This window comes from Tachysurus fulvidraco, chromosome 4 (assembly GCF_022655615.1).
Source record: "Tachysurus fulvidraco isolate hzauxx_2018 chromosome 4, HZAU_PFXX_2.0, whole genome shotgun sequence".
Taxonomy (NCBI): Eukaryota; Metazoa; Chordata; class Actinopteri; order Siluriformes; family Bagridae; genus Tachysurus; species Tachysurus fulvidraco.
This window is the reverse complement of record NC_062521.1, coordinates 9,102,503-9,123,259: the sequence shown is the minus strand read 5'-3', so window position 1 is coordinate 9,123,259 and position 20,757 is coordinate 9,102,503. Positions and strand designations below refer to the sequence as shown.

At 38.4% G+C, this 20,757-nt stretch overlaps 1 protein-coding gene across 1 annotated transcript; it reads left to right on the top strand.

The window, feature by feature from the left end:
• The first annotated feature begins 870 nt into the window (after window positions 1-870).
• actr2b (actin related protein 2b) lies at window positions 871-20,642 on the top strand. The gene is made up of 9 exons (XM_027150367.2): window positions 871-1,039; window positions 5,056-5,166; window positions 11,932-12,147; window positions 12,535-12,607; window positions 14,535-14,671; window positions 14,840-14,989; window positions 17,717-17,862; window positions 18,228-18,360; window positions 19,265-20,642. The coding sequence occupies exons 1-9, from the start codon at window positions 992-994 to the stop codon at window positions 19,433-19,435; spliced, it is 1,185 nt and encodes a 394-aa protein (XP_027006168.1). The 5' UTR covers window positions 871-991; the 3' UTR covers window positions 19,436-20,642.
• The last annotated feature ends 115 nt before the right edge of the window (window positions 20,643-20,757 follow it).

Genomic DNA, 20,757 nt, shown 5'->3' with positions numbered 1-20,757 from the left:
GCGGGAAGAAGTGAACACCTCAAGTGGACTTTTTGCCGATCTCAGTTTGCAATTTGCTCTAATTTGCTCACATTTTGCACTCTATAACCATATATAAGATTATTATTTTCATTTTCTTTAATTAATACCAACATATCACTGTATTTCATATGCTTCAATATTCCATATTTGAACTTTCTGTTTTCTTTATTTTTTGTTAAACAAATTACCTTATTCCACATATCTCCTTATTGTCTCTTTTATACTTCCTTATATATATATATATATATATATATATATACATATATATATATATATATATATATATATATATATATATATATATAAAACATTATTTATATTTAAATTTTATCCTAAATTACAATAACAATTTGACAATTTTTATGTAACAATGACAGGTGCAAAAAGCATTTCGCTGCATGTCATACTGTATATGATGTATATATAATTAACACACACACAAACCCTAATATTTCATTTCATATGAGTTATTTTAAAACCTATTCCATTTTTTTACAGGTATATTAACTGAACTACCAATTTTTTTTAATTTGTTATTTTACTCACATAATATATACATAGAATATAATCTTATATAAACTAACAAAAAATATCATTAAATAATGATATATCGAACTGATAGAATACATAATAATAATAATAATAATAATAATAATAATAATAATAATAATAATAATATAGAGATATTTCTCAGAAAACTGTCGTACTAAAATTCACCATATCAAACATTACCGAATGCAAATAAACCGTGAACATCTTTTTATTCTGGTTTTGTACAGATAAGGCAGTAGAAGTTTGATAAAGTGATTTAAATGTGTGGTGTTGAAAAGACGCTGATGTGTGACGGCTCTATGACTGACTTGCCTCTGAGGGACACTGAGGCAGCAGCAGGAAGTAAAACCCTGCTGTTCGGCACAGCTTTGGTTTCTCATAAACTTGATAAGATTCTGTCAGTTTCTACATTTTAAAAATGGACAGTCAAGGCAGGAAAGTGGTGGTTTGTGATAACGGAACTGGGGTAAGTCTTCTGATTCAACATTTCATATCGAATTCTGCTCATTTTGGAGCATTTTGAATAAGCCGCAAAACATGAAAGAACGGACGCTGACAGGAAGTTAGCTAGCTAGCTAGTTAGCTTGCTGTCAAAGCCCAACTAACCCTTCGCTTAAAAGTGACACCTTTCCTCAAATACGAATTATCTATCAGCTGAACGATAAAGCTATATATACCACGTTTGTCTAAGAAATGTAAGCATTCGGCTTTCTAAAGTTATTTCAACGATAACCAGCTAGCTAACTTCCTGCACAGCTAGTCTCCGTTAGCACGTCGGTTTGTTTTCGGTTTGAGGAGACGTGCTTTTGTACTTAGTTTAAAAATAGTTGCTTATACTTATTTTAGAAGGTCGAAAAAAATGTCTTCTTGGTAAAAAAAAAATAATTAAATAATAATGTTAGTTGTAAGTGGTACAAAAAATTCAAACTAAGACCTAAGACTATTGACCTAAGACAATAGTGACGTTAATGAAACAGCTTCAAACGTTTGCTATATAACTCGCTAGTTAGCAGCTCGGTGTCAGCTGCATGATCGTGTGGACACTTTCTGTCCTTTGCAGGACAAACTGTCTGCGCCCTTACACTTAAACACTACCATATGTGTGCACACTGCTGCTGGTAAGTTAATGCGACTTCCTTAGCTTCATTACTGCTAGTTTGTTCAGGAAAGTGAGGTGTGTCACACTCCTGTCATCGAACACAGTTCACAGTGACTCGTATCACTGAATGGAAAATCCATGTCGAGTTTGTAACGAGCATGAAATCGAAAAGAAAATGTAATGTAATGTAATCAGTGTGTCCACTACTTTTCAAGCGGAAATAGTCAGTGTATCATCAGCAGTCACTCAGTGACCTCATGTACTATTCTGCTTTTCCACTGAATAGTGGAGGCATTTGATTTTGCATACAAGTGAAGTTTATCAGAGAGAAAATAACACCACATTTTATTTATCAATAGAGTCGAAGCAACTATTTGTTAAAATCTTTTCATTTCATCAAGAATTTAGACAAAAAAAATCAAGCTGTGGTTGTAAGTCATCAAGGAAATGGACTTAAAGGAAATGGTTGTAATAATGGTTGTAAATGAAGGTTATGAATGGAATAACTAAAGGGATGTGGTAGCTCAGTGGTTAAGGTGTTTGACTACCGATTGGAAGGTCATTGGTTTGAATCCCAGGTCCACAAAGTTGCCACTGCAGGGCCCCTGAGCAAGGCCCCCTAACCCTCTATTGCTCAGGTGTATAAACTGAAATAAAAATGTAAGTCACCCTGGATAAGAGTGTCTGCTAAATGCTGTAAATGTAAATGAATGACTCGATTTTTCAATGATCTCTGTAACCCAACAGCCAACAAGGGCATTAAAGAAAGAATAAAAGAAAGATGTGTGAGTGAGATGAATAGTGTTGCAGTGAGCGGTTGATGAGGAGATCGGTGCAGCTCAGTCTGGCTTCACACACTGGAGTTGAATCGACAGTGTTTGCTCTCTATATTCGTCGTCTGTGACGTGAGCTGGAGAGCCGTATCAAGAGCAGGACAGTTATGTAAAAAAAGACACTTAAATAAATGATCAATAAAAGCATCTAAAAAGTTGTTACTCTTGTGACAGTTGCTAATTTGGCAACACTGGATATAACCATTTGTACATCCATTAAGAGTTTTTGGTACAAGGATTAGTTCACATTTTAAAGCACACTTTCTTGTTGTGAAGAGGAAGTGCAGCAGTGGAAGGCAGACCAGTTGCAGGCGATTAATCAGAAGGAAGTGAGATTGGCCCTAAAAGCCACAGCCTAAAGCAAGAGACAAGCTGTGCTCATGCCAACTACACAGTATTACCATGTATGGCAGACATTTTATCACCAACAGTCTAGAGATAAAATGCTTGTCTATTATATATTTAATAAAGATTACTAAAGCTCTTGTATGTCCCCTTTAAAATATGTATGTATATGTTTGTATGTGTGTGAGACAGAGAGAGTGAGACTATGAACATAAATGACACTTAGGCTTTCACAAAACTTAACTAATTTGGGGACATTATAACTATCCACCATATTAATTTACGGTCTTAAACTGTCCCTACATATAGCCACAACCAGCATATATTATTATGGGCCTTCATTTTAACTAGCAGTCATAATGGATTAGGCTAAATATGAACGCTAATGTTTCCTTGTGTCGACTTGATGAGAGGACTGAGTTTTGTGGATGAGATGCTGAAGCCTCGAACTGTTGTGGTGTGCTATTTCAGTATTACAGAAAACACACTGTACATAGTTTTAGTTTGAAATTTTCACAAACAGAAACTTTCTGCCGTTTTCTTCTCTTCTCCCCTTGCTGCTTTCACCCTGTTTCTCCGTTTTTCATAATTAATCGTCAATAATAACGGTATGTGGGGAAATGCAGTGCTTCATGTGTAGTAAATGGACTAAACGAAGCTTCGAGGCAAATTATCTGCCTTGATGATTTTTTGTATTCGAATTACTTGAGTTACTCAAATCGTTCTAGTAAATAGTTTCAGCCCTATATATAAAATATAAAAATGTCTGAATCGGAACCAAGAACTGGGCCGTTACCTGCAAACGTATTGTAATCAGGAATAGCACTCGTGGATTGACTTCCTCCTGTGGGTGGGACTCACTGTTTCACTTTATCTGGCTTTTCCGTTGTATCAACTGCCCTTGTTTCCCTGATCTGGAGAACCATCTGATGTGTCGGCCATAGGTGATTGTTTTCAGACAGTGTGGGAGCGTGCCCATGTGCCACTTCCCACCAGTGCCTGCAGGCTGATCGCCATAGACATCCTCATCCACCCTATCAACTGGGCCAGCTGGTATGGCTCTCAGCGGAGAATCTAAGACTTAAAGTGCCCAGTTTCAAGCTCAGCTCCCGGTTCATAGGACCCTTCAAAATCTTTATATCAATCACGTAATGTAAAACACAGTGCAAGTTCAAACCCCAACCCCAAACCCCCATGGCTACCGCATATTTTTATCTTTCCGTCTGTCAGCCTTGAAAGCCACCCACACCACCTACAATGCAGAAGGCTCTAATTTCCATCCACCACTGCCACTTGAAATAACCTACTTTGTACACTCTCTTGGGCTTCTCCTGGAGATAAGGCCAATTCTGGTACCTTGTAGATTAGGATGGTTACTGTCCTGAGGTAAGATCATTGGTGAACACCCATGTTATCCTAGGCCCGTTGCTCTTTATTGACTTTTATAGAGCCCATTGTTCTGTAAAAACTCTACCGGCAGCTGCTCCTCCCGACGACCAGAGGGAACTCTTGCCAGAATACTGATTACTTCCAGGTTACTTCCTGCCATTGCAGACTTAAAAGCCGGCGTTTCTAACAGCTCCAAGCGAAGTGTTAGTTTAGCTATACACAAAGCCGTTCTATTGTGTTTTATTTGCTTTCCTGTATTTTGACCCATGACTTCTTATCCTTTTTGCTGTTTGCTTTTGTGAATTTTCTTCCTTTTTTTTTATTATTTACTGTTACTTCACTGACGGTCTTTTCTGTATTTTGGATTTTTGCTTTGTTTTTTCCGACTGTGTTCTTTGCTTATCGATTTGGATATTCTGTTCTGGTTGGTTTATAAACCCTGCCCATGGATTTGAAACCCCCTGCTTCTTTGAATCCCTCACATTCTGAAAATCCAATATATTTTTCAATCATAATTTTTAATCAATACATTTTAAAACCATAATCTTACACTGCACAGTCACATTTGTTATTGATTTTAGTATTAAAATAAACCCACATTCTCCATTTCATTATTATGAAATGTAAGTGGATATTGTTGACATGTTTCTAAAATAATCTCCTTCTCTTAAGCAGGCATGATAGTAAATATATATAAGATACTGCTGAACAAATTAGTCTGTTTGCTTTGGGAAAATTATCCATAAAGTATTTTTTTCCTAATCTTTTCCCCATCCCTCATTGTTTCTCTTATTCTGTTTTCTCTCTCGTGTGTAGTTTGTGAAGTGTGGCTATGCAGGTTCCAACTTTCCGGAGCACATTTTCCCTGCGCTGGTCGGCAGGCCTATCATTCGCTCTACAGCTAAAGTCGGGAACATTGAGATTAAGGTGAGTTTCAGATGGTCCACAACCTGCCTGTCTATTATTTTTACTTATTTGCGCATTTCATTTGGAAAGAACATTAGTTTAAAAAATATACAGTCATGGGGAAAAAAATCCACCATCCTTCACTTGTAAAGTTGATGTTATCAAAGCCTAAATAACAATAGTGTGGTCCTCACCAACATCTTAAAATGAAACAAAGCAAATAAAATTAGATAATGACAAACAAAAACAGGTCAACATTTTCTATTGGCATTTTAGTCTTTCACAGCTCTCTTAACATCCTGTCACAGTATGGCAGTGAACTTAAGGTCTGGACTTGGCCAACTATTTTTTTATTTTTTTCATTTAGACCATTAGATGTTGATTTGCTAGAGTTCTGGGGTCTAAATGTTTTGCATCATGACCCGGTTATAACCCAGCTTAAGCTCTTGGATAGATGGATTTAAATTTGTCTCAAGAATATTTTGGACTAATGTGGAGTTTGTCATTCTCTCAATGACTGCAAGTTTTCCAGGTCCTGTGGCTGTGAAACAAGCTCAAATCATCACCCTCTCACAGCCGTGCTTGACAGTTGGTACGAGGTGTCTGTGGTGATGTGCTGTGTTTTTGGTTTTGTGTTCGGTTATGCATGAACTCTTCCACCTTGATCTCATTGGTCTAAAGGATTTTGTTCCAGGACTGTTGTGGTTTGTTAAGATTTAATTTTGCCAACCTCATGCTGCCATATTTTTTTTATTTGAGAGAAACCCTGGCCATGCTTCTATGAAAGCCATATTCGATTTCTGTTCATAAATATAAACATTTAATGTGAGGTCTGTAGGTCACATGATGCCACACTTAGACTGCCAGAAATTCCAACTGTCTTAATGTCTCTCCGTGTGTAAACAATCCCTTTCAATATATAACAATGAATAGCAAATTGGTTGGTAGAACTCCTTTACAGATTGTTGAGCATTAAACACACACAGCTTCTCTGAGGTGATGGCTGATGTCCTGTCTTTGCGTGATCTTTATACACACACACACGAACACACACACACACACACACGCAGAGAGAGAGAGAGAAAACAGTTATTAATTTTATCCAGGGAGTCATAAATCAATCTAATCTCACAAATCCCATTAATAATACCTTGCTGTTAATTTCTTTCTTAATCATTGTGGTCCCATCTGGTTTCTGAATATCAGTAACAAATAATTAAAAAGTAAATAAATAAAATGACTCTTTTGAAATTTGTTGTTTTTGATGTTACTTGGTTATATTTATGTTTGTGAGGACCATCCAATTGTTGTTTATATAATTTATATTTATATTTATTTATTTATTTATTTATTTATTTATTTACCTATTTATTAATTATAATTATAATATATTTTTTTTCAAATATTGTTTTATATTAAACTTTTCTTTCTTTAAGTCTTTTATACCTGCATTTTAACTGTCTGTGAGCTGCTGTGATAAGTGAAGTTCCCCACTTTAGGATCAGTAAAGTCTTCTTTTTAGGCTCCTATATATAAAAACCTGGAGTTAAAGGATGGTATACTTTCTTTTTACCATGACTGTATGTTTCCTATTGGCTTTGAATGGGTGAAAAACAAATCTTGCATTACTTTGAGAACAAGATTGATTAAATACTTGATTTGGGTGCCATCAGTCAGTTTGACATTGGTGCAAGTTAATGTCAGGCTAGATTAGCTTCTGTAATTTCCCATGATTTGACTGTCCTCTTTATCCTCCCTCTTTTATACTTTCTCTCTCTCTTTCTCTTCTTGTGTTGAGGTAGAATAAAAAAAAGATGGTAAGTGCAGACTGATGTGTGCTTTTGCACCAAGCGCCTGCTGAGCATCGTGTGATGCATCATGCAGCACAGCTCAATGAGAACTCAATGCCGTAGTGGTTCTCTTCTAATTTTCCTTACTTTTCTGAATTCTATCTCACTCACTAGCATATTTGCTGTGTTGCTTTTTAATACATTTTGCTTTTCCCTTTTTCTTTGTTTTGCTGTATTGCAGTTGTGACTAACAATATATATTATTTAAAAGTTACACAGCCTGTCTCGTCGAAAATGTCACCCTTTATTTGCTGCAAAGAAAACAGAAACTTTGTATTTTGACTCAATTTAAAGCTATAAAGGCTGTCACAGAATATAGTCATGCCTCAAAGATACACCAAATCCCATAGTTTATCTTCTCTGCTATGTCGACTTTAGTTCACAGGCAGTTTAATTTGATGTTTGATATAACAACTCCACCAGTTTTATTGGTTGTCTAAATAGTCAGTGAAGAAGGCATTTTTTTTAAGAATCCTTCAACTTGGGTGTTACCCAACTTGATATACGCCAAGGCTCACAAAATGTCAAAATACCAGCTAGCCTTTCAGGCAGGTACTCTTCAGTTTTTGGGATCCAAAATGAATTTAAGTAGCCCGAAAAAAACAAACAAACAAACAAAAACAAACAACAAAAAAAATTACAACATTATTTTAGTCAACATTTGAAGTGGATCAAAAATGTTTGTCAAAGTTTTCCTAAGACAAGAACAGCTATTGTTCAGATTTCATGTACAACATGTAAGTCTGCTATTGTATCGTCACTCTTGATGGTGCCCAGACATGATTGTTTGTCACAAGGTCTGAAATGTCTTATCACACATTTGTGAAGACAAGAGTGCACCAAAGAACTATTGGTTGTTCAGTACTTCTGTGATTCACCTGAAGTCACAATGGACTGCAAATGCCTCTTAAAATGATTGCAGAGCATCAGAGTGTCAGAGCTTGAAGCAGGACCCAAAACAGGAAAGAAAGCTTTTTCCAGTTCAACAAAAGCTGTTATTGCACATGTTAAACCAAGAATCTGAGTTCATAGTGTAAAACAAACATGATTTGCATGGTTTAACAAATGTGATAAACGTGTCATAAACAAGAGACAACAAAGGTTGAGACATTGAGACAACCAGTCACTAGTCAGTGTTAGCACCTCTGACATTGATCACACTACCTACCTACTGAACCTGTTCCAGACTCTGGAGATGACACTTGAGTCCTGAGTCACTGCAGCGTACCAAAGGGCCTGTTGAGGTCAGAATCCTGCAGTATCACTAAACATGGCATTTTCAATGCTTTCTGACCTCCAAGTGCAGCTTTTAGAGCCTTAATTGATGACCACAATTATTACGGACACCTGTGACAGGTCAGTTGTTACCTAATGACAAACAATCATGTCTGGAGACCATCAAAAGCCATGACAGATGATTTCATTAATGACAACATTGACTAATAACAGACTTGCATGTTATGCATGAATAGTTAAAGAAACCCATTTTGGTTTTAGGACAACTTTGATCTAATTATGATGATCCACTTCAACTGTCAATTAGTGTAGAATATTGTAAAAGAGAAAAAAACATCAATCAAAAATGATTCTTGTAATTTACTCCACTATGAATACAATCTCTATCACATTGCTGCACCAGATTTCACTTATCGTGTGAAGATAGTAATCACTAACAGGACAATGTCGGAGAAATTGTGTGCGACAGATCCAGAGCGTCAGGGACAAAAATCAGCACTGCCGCTCCCAGTTTGCACCATACACAGTTTGCACCATCGCAAATCAAAAGTTAAAGTAAAAGCAAGCTTGCATTCATACACTGCTGCACTTACACACTTACTTAAAATCTATCATTGTAGACTGGTTCTGTCATGGACAGAATCATAGCAGAAATAGGACTGGTGGTCCTCAGTCAGTCGCTAGTGTATAACGTGGGAGAGTTAAACACGTAATGATGGTCGCACACTGAATAGAGAAGCACCGTGCCATGCCTAGAACTTCACATCATACACTCATTCAGTTCAGCAGTCCTGATCAGTTCATCTAATCAGCAAAAATGTAAACATTCACTTCAAGAATGAGGAAAGTGGCCTCAGTGAGTGTAAGGTTTAAAAAATAAAACAGAGCAAACTGAAAGCGAAAGCGTCATCTATTCTAGCTCTCATATGATAAGTTTAAGGCCTCAGTAAGACAAACGTTTTACTAGGGTGAAGTTATTATGCATTTATGCTATTATGTAAGTATTATGACACAATATTGTAAGCATTAAGACAAATATAGTGTTATTTAAAGGAAGGTTATGTGGGAGGCACAGCATGATTTTGACCAGCGTTCTGAACTGCGACAGACGCTGAGTGGTGCCTCCGGTGTCCGTACTCTTAATTTTTAAAAGTTAGTGCTGCACTTTGTGTATGGTGTGCAACCCCTGTGTCTCCTCTGTGTCCCTGAGAATCTGCAGCCGGATGATTTTTGATGTGGTAAAATGAGTGTAGTGGAATCATTGTCCCTACGAGAGAGTGGAGATACTTTTTGGTAGCCTGGCTGGAAGACACATATAATAGCCCTGGGATGTTGGGCTAGTGATTTTGCAAGCCCTACATCATTCAGTGTTGCTAAAACATTGTTTTTGTTCCTCGTTTCTTAAATTACAGTTGCATAATTTCACAGTGCCTTTCAGATAGGTTTTTTTTTTAGAGAGCGGATGATGTTTGTGTAGGTCAGAGAAGACTGTCCTTCCGAGGAAGCAGTTTAAGTACACAGCAAAACACAGCAAAGCCAGACTCATTCAGGGTCCAAGCAGAGGCAGTACTTTAAAAGTCATTGTGCTTACATTTACACCATTTAGGAGATGCCCTTATCCAGAGCGACTTACATTTTTTTAAATCTCATTTTTATACAACTGAGCAATTGAGGGATAAGGGCCTTGCTCAGGGGCCCAGCAGTGGCAGTTTGGTGGACGGAGGAATTGAACTTACAACCTTCCGTTTGGTAGCCCAACACCTTAACCACTAGGCTACCACATACCACATCCCATACATGCAAAGATTATGGTCTTATCAGAACAGGTAGCAGTGTACACTACATGATCACAGGTTTGTGGATGTCATGTGAGCCTTCTGCAGACTGCTGCCACAAAGTTAAACGCACAAATGTATAGGATGTCTTTGTACTTACTTTGTAATATAATGACTTGCACATTCTTTTGACTGGAACTAAGAAGCCCAGACCTGGTTGAGGATGTCGATAACACTGTGCACAATGTAAACTACATGAAAACATGGTAAAGTTTTGAGTTCAAGAACCCGAGCGGCCTGTACAGAACCCACACCTTAACCCCACTGATCACCTTTGGGATGAACTGGAATGCTGACTGTTAAGTCAGACCTCCTGATTTAATATCAGTGCCTCACCTTACTTGTAGCTGAATGAGCAAATCCCCACTACTACACTCCAAAATGTAGCACAAACAGTAAAGATAAACTAAATCTGGAACTTGTTCAGCAAGCACATATGAGTACGCTTGCCAAGTGTCCACAAACTTATGGCCATATCTTGTTTCCGTTGATACAGGAGTCATTAGGCTTTAATGATGTCCACTTTCAGTTAAAGACCAGCTGTCCACTTATCTGTGAGCTCTGTTAACCAGTGACTTGTGTGTTTTAGGTTTCTATGCAGAATAAAGATTTCATGCAACGACGCTAAGCAGTTGTGCTGGTTTGAGCATGGGTGGAGTTGTGATTATTCATGTTACTTATCGGAGCTGATTATACCATGTAGGGAACATGATGATAAGGAATAAAAACAAATTACAAAACACAAACACAAAAGGGTGTGATCTTGTTGAAATAAATGTGTTTCTGCTTTTTTATTGCATCTTTCAATGTGAAAATAGTCAATGTGTTACTGTCAGTATCGTGGTCTAACAGCAGTTATTATCATGATGTACTCAACGAAGACGAGATTTAGAAATGGAAAAATCTAACTTTTTATATTGAACAATAGAGCCAGATTGTGTTCATAGCGTATCCAGTTTTCTCTTATTGGTTACAAAACTTTCTTCTTTCATTTCCTGGTGTATGATGAAACGAGTTAAAGCAAAAAAGCCTCCATTGATCCATTTGGTCAGAAAACATAGCCCATCATTCGGGTGTTTTATTATATTATGTGTTTGCTTTGCTCAAATTGAACACAAGGCACTGGCGTATTCTCATAAATCAGCTTTTAATAATTTGGGGTTACGGGAGCTGCGCTCACTGATGTAGATATTATTCACTTCAGTTTGCACATTTGGTGTATTTGAGTAAAGACCGCAGACAAGAATAAAGAATGGTCAGTAGGGTTTGTACAGTACGTGTGTGAAATTGGCTAACATATTGCCGTGCATGGGGAGTTGTGTTCTGTGCATGCTGTAACTAACGATAGTTAAGCCCCCTTGAGGAGGGGTTTATCCGGCTCTCCATCCATTTCATCTCAGTGGCTGCACCTCTCATGCTAATGCTCACTGTGAGCCACAGTGGACAATAATCCTTTACTTATAATCCTTGGCTTATAAGTCACCCACAGTGCAAATGGTGAAAGACGGCACCAGAGTCAGGATTGTGATGCAAGGACCCTAGTGCTATGTGCATCCTATGGACATGCTGCTTAAGCCATCCATAATGCCAGCTGTGTAAGTCGGATGCATCTGTAGCATAGAGGGGCATGCAATTTCACAAATTGAACTGCACTGAGAAAAGCTAGACAACTTTTACCCTAACAAGTGCCGTTAGACATTTAAAAAGCAGGTTCTCTGTTCTTTTCTCAGAACAGCAAAACATGTTGAAACACTGCAGATGCAGTAGATAGAGATACAGTTAATATACCTTTACAGGTTTTTACTGATTATAAACTCCAAAGTGAAGAGAAAAGCGTTAGTAAGATTTAACCCTTGATGTTATAGGACTTGATGGTGGGTGATGAGGCGAGTGAGCTGCGCTCCATGCTGGAGGTGAACTACCCGATGGAGAATGGCATTGTGAGGAACTGGGATGACATGAAACACCTGTGGGACTACACTTTTGGTCCAGAGAAACTTAACATTGACTCACGGAACTGCAAGATTCTCCTCACCGAGCCTCCCATGAATCCCACCAAAAACCGTGAGAAGATCATTGAGGTATGCACATTGCCCAATAAAATGCTACACAGGTATCACAATTCTCAGTTCAGAGGATGCTGGAGCTCAAAGTGAACTAAAAATCAGCAAATATATATGAGTGAGAAGCATAGTCATGTTTAAAAACAAGTAAGGTTTACAAAGCTGCGTACTGTATGTCTCTAGATATGTAGAGAGAAATAGGATAGACTTATTTATGCATAGCATAGTTTGTGTTTGTGCATTTGCCTTTTTTTTTATTCTGTTATTGGCCCCATCAGTATCTACATGTATCCCATGTCTGAGTACCCAGGAGGCTTTTCTCTAAACCAGGCATTTAGTGCCACTGTATATGTGCTCAATATAAATGGTAGCACTTTTTAATTTGTCTGTTTTATATTTTTGTAGGTTATGTTTGAGACATATCAGTTCTCAGGGGTTTATATTGCTATTCAGGCCGTGCTCACATTGTATGCTCAAGGTAAGTTGCCACATCGCTTATGGTTTAACCATTTAACTTTGCAGAAATACACACAGTGGTTATAAAAAGTCTTCTGAAAATAAATTGCCTGTTATTGTAATGTAAAAAGGAACCAAGATAAATGATGTCGGATCTTTTCCCACCTTTATGTAACATAGCCTCTTCATTTCTATTCTTTGAAATATTAATGACCTCTTTTGAGTCACCGGTGATTTTAAACATTGTTGTAATTTGACATATTAGGTTACATTTGCAACCTCTAGAAACACAATCATGGGGCAGAGAGAGTACCCACTTGTTATACCCAGTGGTTATAAAGTGCTTACAGACACATTTTCAGCAGAGGAGAAACATGCCAGATCGGGCTAAAAAATGTGCCATGGCAAGTATCTCTGCAAATTACCTGAATGAAATGTAATACATTTCTTCCAATCAGTAAATAGAGAAAGTTTTGTCCAGAACTATTTCTGTTGTAGAATATATTTTAAAGACTGAACAAGGGAAAGGAGAGTTAAAGAGCAAACGATATCCGTACATCAGAAATACGTGTGATGTACTTATTTCCCACTCAGTGGCTCCAAGGAACTGTTCCATTTTCCAAGGCCCAGGTTTTTGGGCTGGTTTCAAGTATTTTGTGGAGTTTCAGAGGTAATGCTGCGCTGAAACCCTGGTTAACGATATTGGTTAGAAACACAGGTAAAAGAATACTTTATTAATCCCCAGGGGAAAACTGGGTAATGTCTAAATCCCCAAAAAACAAGTTGTTAGTCTGCATATTGTCTGTCTGTATGTTGTTGATACTCAACTGCCTATTGAGTTTCCTTAAAGAACTAAATACAGGGCTATAGCATAACTCAGTAGTGAGGCTCTGTCTGTGGTCACATGCTGGTGCACACACTTTCATAATGGGGCATATGACTCATGTTCAAATGTCATTTGGATGCACGTGTCATCAATGATGTTTATTATCCACATATAAAGATCAGCTGTTACTTTAATGTCTTTTTGAACCCATCTTGGTCTCAAGATCTCATTGTTGAAAGTCAGGATAACTGTACAAAGGAAGATTAAAAACTTTGGATGTCTGTGAAGGTCTTCATCACCAGCTGGAGAAACTGGGACGCCGCAGTAATGTTACAAAGAACAGGACGTCCCTGACGTTGGGAAGCCACCAATCTCAAATGTTCTGTACATGCTTATGGGGTAGGGTTGCACGAAAATGACCCTTTCTCATGGAATCATCCAAACCATGTGGCGAAAAGTGCTATATGGGTTTAATGAGACTATGGGCCTTTTTGATATAGCTCTAAAAGATGCAGCATGTTTGGCACAAATACTAGACAGCTTATCTCTCTCATCCTGCGCTCTAGTCAGGATGCCGGGGGACATGGGCAGCCCTATTATATTTTAATTCTATATCCATTTTGGCAAACAAAAAAAAACCCTGCAGGCCTCAGACAGATGAAGATTAAGATTTTTTTTGCCTTCCAGCATGATATCTTACCAAAGCACAAATCCAAGTCACTAAAACAATGACATCAGAAGATTATGATCAATGCTTTGGATTGTCCCAGACAGCACCAGATCTAAATCCGGTCAAAAACCTGTGGAAGGACTTGGAGAGGGCTGTTCTCTTGATTTCCTGTCACTATTTCACAGATCTGAAGCATTGTATTCTTCCACCAAACTATTTTCACTTGGATTTTATTGCCTGCAAACTCCGTATTAAAGATAGAAAAGATCTGACTTGATATATCTTGGTTTAAACGTTTTCTTACAATATCAGAAATATGTATTTTTTTTTGTGGGGGTGGTGGGTGGGTTTAAACTTATTTCTACTGTAACTAAGAATTTGGCTTTTGTGTTTGTCTACATGAATGTTGTTTTAATTTGCCCCTGAATTATGCTGTATTGCTCTGATACACAGGTCTATTAACGGGAGTCGTGGTGGATTCAGGTGACGGAGTCACCCACATTTGCCCAGTATATGAAGGGTTCTCTCTTCCTCATTTAACCCGCAGGCTGGACATAGCAGGGAGAGACATCACTCGATATCTTATAAAGGTTCTTCTGCTTGTTGAACTTGACATTGATTAGAGAATATATTCTAATTTTGGATCGTTTAGTAATAAAGAATTGTTTTGATTTTATTAAGCAGGGGGTTAAGGACTCGGTGTAGGAGTGTATGCTGGGTGAAAGTTGCCAATTAACAGAGTGTTGTGTTTTCTCTAGCTACTGCTGCTGCGAGGCTATGCTTTCAACCACTCTGCAGATTTTGAGACTGTGCGCATGATGAAGGAGAAACTCTGTTATGTAGGATACAATATCGAGCAGGAGCAGAAGCTTGCTTTGGAGACTACTGTGCTGGTGGAATCCTACACGGTCAGTTCAAAACACACACACACACACACACACACACACACACACACACACAATATAAATGTACATTTTATAGGGCCTTTTTACACCTGGTCACTTCATGTGTTTTCTCTGATCCGATCTGATTTGTTAAAACTGTTCCATTTACATTAGGCCACATAAATGCGTCTTTGCGATTCGGATATCAATCCGATCTTTCTACTCCTGCCCAATATGCAAATATATTTGACCTCATTTCCGGGGTAATTGAAATGGAACACGCTTTGGTGTATGCGGTTTTCAGAATGCAATCAAAAAGAAGACGAATAAACTTGTTATGACTGTTATGCTACAAAAAACAGCATTTACTGTTTTCTGCATTTTCGCTGGCGGCAGCAGTGCATTTTAAGACCCAACGAGACACCTGGGTGAAAGATCACTTGTGAGTGACGTACTTCCTTTTGGGAGGAGTATAAGCGCTGACGTATGTGGCTTGAACAACCACATTCACCTGTCCAGTTTCATCTGAAATGCGTCCCAGACCACCTCCTGAAGTGGTTTGAACGATCGGATTTATATCAGTCTCGAAAACGTTTCGGAGGGCATTTAGACCTGGACTTTTTGTGATCAGATAGCTATCCGATCACAGAAAACACGTGAAGTGACCAGGTGTAAAAAGCCCCCTAAATAGGTTTCAGGAGTTAGTTGTATGTAGTATGTGGAAATATTTTCACTTGTTAGTGGCTTCTTGTGATTCTTTTTTCCCCCTTTTGATGCTGTAATCTCTTAGTCCTTTGTGGTGTGTAAACTGGCTGGGTAAGAGTCATGGCAAGTGAATTATACTCGGACACTAGTTCTTGCTGTTACAGGAAGGACAGGTTTATATTAGTGGACATATCCTAATACGTTACTGTCATTATTGTGCACACAGTGCATACACAGTGAGATGTACAGTGGACACTCTGCATAACCTAAGAAACCATGTAATCGGTACCTTTTTATTTTTTAACAAAGAAAAAAATTTAATTATCGATGTGACAACGTTTTTTTGGTAGGAGACATTTTATTTAACTTTTATGGAAGGCATCTTGGACGTTTGTGTCAATGCTTTGCAGAGTTTCCCAGCACAGGAGAACCTTCAGGAAAAAAGATCTTGCGATTTCTAGTAAAATTTCCAGGATTTTATTTGTGTGTTTGTTTTTTGAGATAGATAATAGCTGGTGGTGTGATTTTAATTCAAAGGAAGTAATACAAGTCATTATTTGTTAATAAATGCTGTAATGTTTGGCCAGTCTCTGCGGTATCTGTTTCAGGGTTGAAACGTATCGCACACACCACCTCAGCCAGCATGAATTCACAGACAATATATTATTCCTTACTTAATCACCTCTACCATTTCATAGTAAAGCTTTTTTTTATCCTGACTAGGATTAAAAATACAGTTGAACCTAAATTTCCCCTCTATTTTAGCTGCTTTACATTCCTACATTATGTTTTTGGGTTCTGTGTCTATGCAGATTCTCAGTTCACTTGATCTATCAGCAATGTAGCGTTTCATTGTAACCAGATAAAATGATTAGATTTCAGAAATAATTCAAGCAGGGTCAAGATCACAGCAAGGTTATTTGTCTTCTTTCTTGTTTGTCATATAGAGATTCTTATCATAGCAATAATATGACATAAACCAAGTGGGTGAATGTTTGTAGGATAAATTTGCAATGATCATTGTAACCTGCAGGCGATCTGATTAGATTAGACAGCGTGAACCCTTCTGCTACCTGCTGCAGGTACACTAAAGACAGGTAGAGAGAAAAGTCTCATGTGCTGCACTACTTCTTATTCATCAGTCTGTTTGATTGCTTCAGTAACAGATTATTTGGCATGTTATACCCTGATTGAGTTTCTGAACACTACACAAAGTGATATGATTGACAGCTCTTGTAATTATTTTCATGATAATACAGTATCAGTGCTTGGCAGGGATCTCACCAGGTTGTGTGTAGTGTGTGTACCTCAAATGTACACACACCTACTTCCACCAAACAAGTGATCACAAGCAATTAACATTGTGTGACATGAAGAGGTCAGTAATTCAGAGCTTCTGAATGTTGTGTAATGTGCCCTTGGCATTACGGCACAGACTCAACTCAACTGGTAACAAAATGACAAGTGTCAGCTGGCACTGCATCAGGTTAGAGAGGAGTTTCTGTGAGGGAAAGCAGGAGATTGCTGACAAATAGTGTGTTCTGTTGTCATGCCTGTGTAAGTGTGGGAGTAGAAATTTCCGCTGAAGGCTTAATTATTTTTCCAACATTTTCCTAAAGAGAGAACTGATGGGGGAGCAAAGCCAAGAAAATAGAGAGTTTGGAAACAAAGAGGTCAGTGTGGCGTTAGAGCTGCCTAACTAGCATGTAACATCATTTCCTGCGTGGCTACAGTCCTTCCCCAGCTGGGCCACTGGGTGTTTCCACATCTGGATACCCCTCAATAGACTCTTTATGTACCCACGCAACACTCCGCCATCTCATCACTGCTGGTCTCTGGGATCCCACTTAGACCTGTGGCTGGGTTCCAGCTGACCAGCCAGGATAGAGGGTTTGATTGTAAAGTCTTTTTGTACCTTACATTCTATCCATATATTAACATCGAGATGTTAAGGAGCGATGTTCGAAGTAGTTTAAGTAGTTTGCTGAAGCTCTAATTGATAGCAAGTGCAGAACCAAACTGTTTTTATTTCTTATTTTTCTGTAGCTCCCTGATGGCAGAGTGATAAAGGTGGGAGGGGAGAGGTTTGAGGCACCCGAGGCCCTTTTCCAGCCTCACCTGATTAACGTGGAGGGAGTTGGAGTGGCTGAGCTGCTCTTCAACACCATTCAGGCAGCGGACATTGATACCAGGTAAAATCAGTTTATTTCAGAGGTACCCAAGTCCTAGTTAGTCTGACTCCAGCAGCGTTTTATCTAACACGTATGTTCAAACTTGATATTGAAGAGAAGAGTTGAATTAGAGACATTGGAGAGAAATCGCCAAACTGTGCTGGACTCTAGATCGAAGTTTACTGTTACATAAATGTTTATAGTAACTTATATTCAGTCTGTAGGTTTTGCCTCTCCTTTTCACCACTAAATGCAACGCCTAACAATGGTCAGAGCAATTGTTATAGACAATTAACTCCTACTGGCCAATCAGATTTGAAAATACAGTAGCATAAAAATAAATAATAAACATATGAATGTGCCTTTCCTTTTCTTTCCTCTTTTAGGGCTGAGTTCTACAAACACATTGTTCTCTCAGGAGGTTCTACCATGTATCCAGGCCTGCCCTCTCGACTGGAGAGGGAGCTCAAGCAGCTCTATCTAGAGCGAGTGCTTAAAGGGGATGTAGACAAGCTCTCTGTGAGTATGCTCTATAATCACACAGCAATCTAACACAAAACTACTGCAGATTTTCTAAAAGCACATGCTGTTTGGTGTCCACTAGCATCCCAAACTATATTTTCTTACTATTATTGCACAGCAGATGTTTTGAAGTACTGCCTTTTGACCAGCAGGTGGAACTGTGTGAACTTTGAGTACTCTGGCTGCCAGTACAGTACTAATACTAGATCAAATCATTAGCTCAGAAAAGCCTTTTAAAGGAAACTCTGAGCTGTTTGCTTTTAAATCAGCGGATGATGTTGGTCAGCATATCTAACTGTGGTGTACAAGTCATTACGTCTTCTATATGGAGTTCTTTGTCAGCTGTTTTCAAACTGTAATAAAATTAGAAACTAAAGGGAAAAAGGGAACTCTTTGCTCTACACTCTTTAAATATTTCTCAACTGCAAAGACCCCTGATCCAAAGCCACATATAATAAAATGAGGTGGACCAGGTGTGTTGAAGGAAAGAAAACCTCCAGGGTTGCTTTTGAGTACTCATGAGGTCCATTCAAGGCCTAATAATATTAAGTGAAATTCGGGTTATTTTCATGCCAGAAGGAGTGCAAAATTTTAGCTCAGTCACTGTGGTATCTCTGAATATAACCTGAATATTGTAAGATTTAGCTAAATGAATCCTAACCTTGTTTGTAGTATTTATAACAATGCTCACTCAGGTGGCAAGAATAATGTTGTTTTTTTTTTTTTAAGATAGTAAAGGTGTAGCCTCAAATGTATGGTCTTAACTACTGCATAATGTATATTTAAATTGTTTTAAGTGGGTCCCCCCAAGACCCCCCCTCCTTACCCCACCACATAGTGTTGAACAGAACAACAGTTTCCTTGTGTTTGACTTATAGCTTGTCTATGTAACACTCTGCAGAAATTCAAGATACGGATTGAGGATCCTCCACGGCGCAAACACATGGTGTTCTTGGGTGGAGCCGTGCTGGCCGACATCATGAAGGACAAGGACAACTTCTGGCTAACAAGGGAGGAGTATCAGGAGAAGGGCGTGCGTGTGCTTGAGAAGCTCGGCGTCACAGTCAGATAAACTGTTAGTGTCTGCTAAACCCTCTTCGTCCTCTCCACTCTCCCGTCTACAGGATATCCAGAGCGTCTGTCTAGCTGTGTGTCACTCGTACTCTCACCTCCTGCATTTTGCTACTCGTACCACTGAGTCACATGATCACTTTTGGGAAGGACATACCGGGAGTTGTATTAGAGCAACTGGGGAGGGAGGTGAGGAGTTTGGTATCTATATTTATGGGCTCTCTGTTATTATCCTTGCACCAGATCAAGTTGTCTCAAGTTGCCATTTCAACTTATGTCAGTGTCCCACAAACAAAGCTAGCCTTCTGCTTTTCTTACACCAAAGTAGACCGTCTCTATAAAGTGAGCCTCATTACCACTTTAATGCATTGTGATACAAACTGATAAAAGTGGAAAAGGCTTCTTGCGATAACTCACACAGCACTGTCGTGGCTGCCCATTAAAGTGAGATTGAAGTGTTTTACCCTCTATAGAATTTTTGTTAGGGCAAAGGTGGTTCTTTGTTTTGTCTTCTGTGTACATTAACATTGATCTTTGTGTGAGGGGACCCGCTAAGCACTTCTCAGTCTTTCCCCATCATCCACTCTCCTTGTCCAGGTGTCAAGTGCTTGTCATTAATGAGTTCTTATGCTCAGGGTTTTTGGTGTGTTGGGCTAAAATTAGTTTTGTATTTTTCTATTTTTCAGCTTCAATTGCATTCTATTCCACTTTTCTTTTGCTTTAGCGTTTCCCGAAAGATCCCTTTAAAATGGGCATTAGCCAGTCTCTTTCATCTTCAAGCTGTTTCCAGATGATGGTCCTATGAGGAAATTGCTAAGCCTTTTTTTTTGCACCTTTTTACATTAAATTTGTTTTTTGCAGTGCGGTATTCAGATTGTCTGGCATAGAATGCGAGAGGGTGTAGTCTTGTAAGATGAGACAAAAAGATCACATGTTAAAGGGAGTGTCTGAAGAGGAAATCTACACCTGATGCTTGTGAAATGAATAGATATGATGGACAGTTATGAAAAGATTTCTTTTCTTGTTTGAGTGTCCTGGCCTCATGTATACACGGGGCACCTCATACTGTCTGTATGTACATTTCCATAAATGTTAATCTGGTGCCAAGGGCAGTTGATGTGGCTGGATCTCCTGTTGCTTTTTTTTTTGTTGATCATAGCATAACTGCCTGATGCTGATTTAAATAAAAAAACATGATTTCTAAATAATATGGATCTTTTTTCTTTAATTCATCTGTGTTCTGAGGTTTTTGCAGCTGTTAATACTTCATAATATTTGAGTATTCATTCAAAGTAACTGGTTTACTAAAATGAACTTTTATGC